General features: G+C 38.8%; 1 protein-coding gene across 1 annotated transcript in view; it reads right to left on the bottom strand.

Annotated features, from left to right (window-relative positions):
* Positions 1 to 1,882: 1,882 nt before the first annotated feature.
* LOC137969452 (signal recognition particle subunit SRP68-like) overlaps positions 1,883 to 5,460 on the bottom strand; it is an 18,165-nt gene continuing 14,587 nt past the window's right edge. The window contains exons 8-13 of the mRNA XM_068815689.1: positions 5,397 to 5,460; positions 4,949 to 5,043; positions 4,596 to 4,728; positions 3,951 to 4,026; positions 2,333 to 2,382; positions 1,883 to 2,151 (exon numbers count right to left, since the gene is read on the bottom strand). The exon at positions 5,397 to 5,460 is cut by the window's right edge and continues 188 nt beyond it. Of these exons, the coding sequence (XP_068671790.1) occupies positions 1,921 to 2,151; positions 2,333 to 2,382; positions 3,951 to 4,026; positions 4,596 to 4,728; positions 4,949 to 5,043; positions 5,397 to 5,460 (649 nt within the window). The 3' untranslated portion in view covers positions 1,883 to 1,920. The remainder of the gene's footprint in view (positions 2,152 to 2,332; positions 2,383 to 3,950; positions 4,027 to 4,595; positions 4,729 to 4,948; positions 5,044 to 5,396) is intronic.

Genomic DNA, 5,460 nt, shown 5'->3' on the forward strand with positions numbered 1-5,460 from the left:
CAGAAAGCTTAAATGGGGTAAAAGATTATGACAGACCTGCTCTGACTTCCTTACGTGTCTTAAATGTAAACTGGCTTGACAGTCATAATCATCTTCGAGAGCAACATCCAAAATATATTGTCATCTTGTTGCGCAAGCTAAAGGCGGCGAAATACAAAGTACAAAAACCCTCAACTTGACGCGCAACATTATTTCGTTGCAAGTTTGGGTCGATTTTACTCGTATGTTACTCGTATGTTACTCGTATGTTAGTCGTATGTATTCGTATGTATCCGTATGTTCCGTATGTTACTCGTATGTTACTCGTATGTTACCCGTATGTACTCGTGTGGTGTTTTAGTCATGATCCTTTTTCTGTCAAGTGTTATAAAGGTTGACAATGAAATGAGCGAAGTCAAAACAAAGATCACAATCGCCCAACTCTTGTTTATGCAAAGTCAAAATTTACTCTCCAAGACGCGTACGACGTTATTTATCACCAGGTAATTCCATCATTTTGGAAATAGCAGCTACTTTATTATTCATCTGCGTCACAAGTTTTCACTGATTTTGGGGCTCATTTTGTTGAAACTCAAGCACGCTTCCAACAGGCCTGTGAACCCTTCCTGCTTACAGAGCAATACTAAAAGACTTCTCCCATATCACATTTGAACCTTAAGCTCGAAAATTCAATACACAACATATTATAATTCACAAAGGCAGAAAATACCACAGAATCCTTTTCCAGCGAAATATTTATTGAAACAAACAACATATTTGCTCTTGGAGGCGAAAACCTCTTCCTATTTCATTGCGTGCGTGAAGACAAGAAACTCAATCGTGTCAAATTACCATGTACTTCAGGTAAATGCAGCTCACTTTGATTTCGTCTCGACGGGCGATAGATTGTTGTCGAAGTCCAGTGCTCGTCACTTTTGAGATTCCTGCCTATTTTATCCAACTGACTTTCTATTATTGAGCTCCATAAGAGTATATTTTGTTTAAGGATCCACTAAAACGCCATTCGCGTTACATGACTTTCGACGCCATTGCAGGCTAAGTTAATGATTCTACTGTGTCCACCAGAGAAATCTACGCATTTCCACTACCCTCTCGATCCTAAGAAAATACTCGCAGAAGGCTCTATCCACAAAGACACCACTTACCAGGGGAGTGACAGGCAAGACTTTTACCGACACGGAAAAAAAAAAAAAAAAAAAACTAAAAAAAAAAAAAAAAAAGAAAACAAACAAACTAAACGCAGACCTCGACTGGTTTGCCATGAGGCAACCCAGTAAATAGTTCTACTAAACGGTCAGACGGATCAGAATTACTTTTTACAGGAGCTATGATAGTGGAGTCATCTGCATATTTAAAAAGTACAGGAACGTCATTATGAAAAAGATTTAAATCATTAAGAAAAACATTAAAAAGGTAAGGGCCGCTAACACTTCCCTCAGTCGTACCCTTGTTGACTTCCTCCCTCACAAACGTGGCGGCCATATTGGCGCCTGACACGACTAAAAGATAATCCCTAATCCAATGGCACAGGTCATGATTCTAACTCGTTTAGAAAGTAACATCATTCTAACTGGGACAAGAAGAAAAAGAATGGGTTTACGGTTAGTACAGAACCCGCCCTTCCCCCTAGCACGCACGCCCACACACCTTTCATGGGAGTAGCACTGCCCTTCAGTTTTTGCAAGCCAATCAGATTTTAGCTTATGAGAGCCACTACATGACCCTACGCTTCTCGCGCTGAACTGATCAAGCAAGCAAAAAAGCAAACTGCGGTCAACCCTACACTCTCGTTTTCACACTGGCATCTCCCCCTCCCTTGAATGTTACAATGAACACATTGTAGTTAAGACCAATAAATTTACACGTACAATGTACAACGGGAAACAAGTATAACGTTTTATTGAGTTTTCGTTAGTGTTTTTAGCTGCCAGACCCCCACAACCATCCTTTGAAGTAACCAGCCAAACCAGCTGCTTTCCTTTCCTCCGATCTGTGAGCCAGAGATGGAAACTGAACTTGATTCAGTGCTAAATCAAAGAAGAGAGGCTTGCAGGGAACTGGTTCAAAATCAGGTGGAAATGCAGTCACATGCGGTTTCTTGCTTGTTAGGGACAGGTCTACTACATAATGATCCAAACGGGCACTTAGAGGCTAAAATGCACACAAAAATACAATGTATGTGATCAGTGACCTGATGTTTGTAAGATTTCAGTCTGGTCCAAAAAGAATTCAGCAGAATTGACTGATTATAAGTAAATTGGGATAAGCGAGCTGGCATTTTGAGCATTCGACCTTCATCATTTTGTGATAGAAATAAGTGGCTATATCATACCTTTTCATTCAAAGACATATCAGCCAGTTCATCTGCAACAACCTCTCTCTCTGCCAAGAAAACAAAAATTACTTACCGCAATGATAGAGAAGGATACTGGATTAATATTCTATATTATTGTTCAACACATTGTGACAATGTCCAAATATGATCATAGCGCGCGCAATATTCGTCCTGCGTACTCAACAGATATCCTGCGATATACGTAATGTGTCGCGGAGAAAAATGGTACTTTTTCCAACTTTTTTTGCAATAAACGTAGAAAATTGTGCTTTATCATCAATATGTTCAATAATAAAACCATTATCCTGCTCAATCTTGCGGAATATCGCCTGATTTTAGCCAACTTGGCCTACGGCCTCGTCGGCTAAGTATCAGGCGATATTCCGCGCGATTTCGCAGGATAATGGATAATTACACCGTGAAAGAAATAGTCCCAAAAAGTAAGATGATTGGCTGTATGACCTGTAATGGCACCCGTGTGCCTTCAGTTTCTGGAACATTTCTCATTAATTTTTACCCCCCTATAACCCTCTAATCCTCAGGTGGTAATGTGCGTTTCCACAAGACAGTAAAATAATTAATAGGGAAATAGGGGGAAACTTGTGAGAGTGAGGGTACAGATTGCCTCTCCTCTTACAGTATTAATTTAATAACTGCCTCCAAAACATGAAACACAGGTGCATGTACATGTTGTAATTGTTTGAAATGCAGATATAAACATGTAAAACATTTTTCATCATCCCAGTCATGAACATTAATTAATTAAGCAGTAACAAAGGAAAGTCTGAAAAATTCAGGCTTGAACGGGACTTGATTTCATGGCCTCCGTGATAGCAGTGCAAGGAATAAATGAATATCAGTAATTATTAAATTCTCAACCTCGGATAATGCAATTCTCGTGCTCTGATTGGTTCACTCAATCTCGGTTATCAGCTCATATACCTTAGTTTGACCTTATATGGTAAATGATTGCGCTTAGCGTTGCTAAACTAAAAACGTTTACGCCAGAAAGCGAAATTTCTTTCAGTATAAAGCAAAAGAAAAACGTTTTTGTGGAAAGTTTGGATCACTTTCGAAGCTTAGGGATACGCGAAAAGGTAAGAAATGTTTTTGTGATGAGCCTGCGTCTGTCTGACCACGAGGTATTACACAACATCGCATCTTCGTCAACTTTTTTCGATTTCGCTAGGATTTTCTCGCTTTTTTCGCTCGTATTTCGTACTTCTAAACTTTTGGAGTTTAAGGAATTTAATAAAACAATTATTCCATTCGCGCTTGTTGGATATGAGAGTGGTTATAGCCAACTCGGCGCTACGCGCCTCATTGGCTATTTACCATCTCATATCCAACGCGCGCTCATGGAATAATTGTTAATTATACTCAGCAGCTTCACTACAAGCACAATGACCAGTTCCCAGTTAGCTTGATAGCTAAATGACTAGAGCACTGCACAGGTACAGTACTACAGAGATAATGGGTTAAAGTCCTGTTTAAGCCTGATGTTTTCACGCGTTCCTTTCATTCCTGCTAAGTAACATTCATAACTGTCATGATCAAAATTTAATATCTTGACATCCCTCCAAGACAGTTGCGAATTCACTACAACAGTACTCACCCAAAATATATGAAGCATACGTAGAGCACTTGAATCCTCTTGTCTGTGATATCAGTTCCTGGAGATTATTAATTACCTAAGAAACAGTCAGTGGTAATTGTGAAATGAATATCAAATGCAAAAAGGAAAGTTTCTGCAGAATAATCAGAGGTTTGGTTTTTTGTTTTGTTTTGTTTTTTTTTTTTTAACAAAGGATTTGACAAGGTCACATTGTGGAGTTTTAAAATAATTTCACAAAAGAAGTGAAATAACTGAAGCTGAATAATAAGAAATTATTCATATTTGGCAGAAAAAGGAAGTGGTTAGGGGTACATCTGGGTTTTCTTTTCCTTAAACCTAACCCTACATGGTAGTTTTTGACTGATTAACCCACTGACCCTTCCAGGTGCATTAAGACACCTCCAGTTGATGAGTAAAATCGTCTGGCGTTCGACAGAGTAAGGTGTTGCTGAAATTCACATCCAAATCCCCTTTCAAGTTTTGGGTATTTGAACTCCTAAAACCCTAAACTCATTTTCAAAGTAACCCTTACCACTCATATCTTTCCGTGGTTACTGAGAACTTCCAGTGACCATTTTACAGAAGGGAGTATTGTACATGTACTGTATTACCAAGAAATTTAGGGTAATATGTAACATACAGTACCTGAGTTTGTGGTGGGTTTATTTCCTGGAAATGTGTAACAGCAGAAGCTGCGTGACTGAGTACACGCGTGAAAAGAGACAAGGCCTCACGCCACTTCTTAGCAAGCAGATATGAATGTGCCACAAACAGGCATCTTAAAGAAAGAAAACCACTGAGTCAATTTAACGTACAGTACGATTTTTCTGAATCAAGGAATCTATTATTTAGAAGGTATCTCAATGAACAAAAGAGTCTCCTCACTTTTGGGAGATAAGTGAAAGTTACTACATGACCTCTACCCTGGACTGTGGGTATTGTAGATTTTCAACTTGTCCTTATTATGCAAGTCAGCGGCGAGCCAAACAACACCATACCTTTGAGCTTTGTAATGCAACATTTTAGCTGCAATCTCCTTGGAAAAATTTAGGTCTTGATCAATCCCAGGCAATTCAGCCATATCAGACAGGTTCTGTGATACAAAATAGGAAGGCAATTTTCATCAGAATAATTATTGTTTCTGACCTGTTGGGTCACCTCAGGCACCATGTGCCAACATGTACATGTAATAATAAAATTAATGATTCAATTATGTTCCAACTTGCCATTTTGGGTAAAGTTGTGCCGACATATTGCATTTACTTGCATAAGCTTTTGCAGAATCTGTAATATCAAAAGGAAAGCTATTCTCTTACTGGGTAATACTCAGCCCAGTGATAAGTATCCTTAGATTTTCATAGTGATGCTATACCACCAAAACACTTTGTGACTGACTGAAATAGCACTGCTTTTTGAAAAATATTGTAAACTTTAATCTTACATTACCTGCAAAATTATGTCATAAATTCGCACCAGGTCTTCAGGCTTGGAGATCTTTCTGTTAGAAGGG

Source organism: Montipora foliosa, chromosome 9, assembly GCF_036669935.1.
Source record: "Montipora foliosa isolate CH-2021 chromosome 9, ASM3666993v2, whole genome shotgun sequence".
In the NCBI taxonomy this organism is placed as follows: Eukaryota; Metazoa; Cnidaria; class Anthozoa; order Scleractinia; family Acroporidae; genus Montipora; species Montipora foliosa.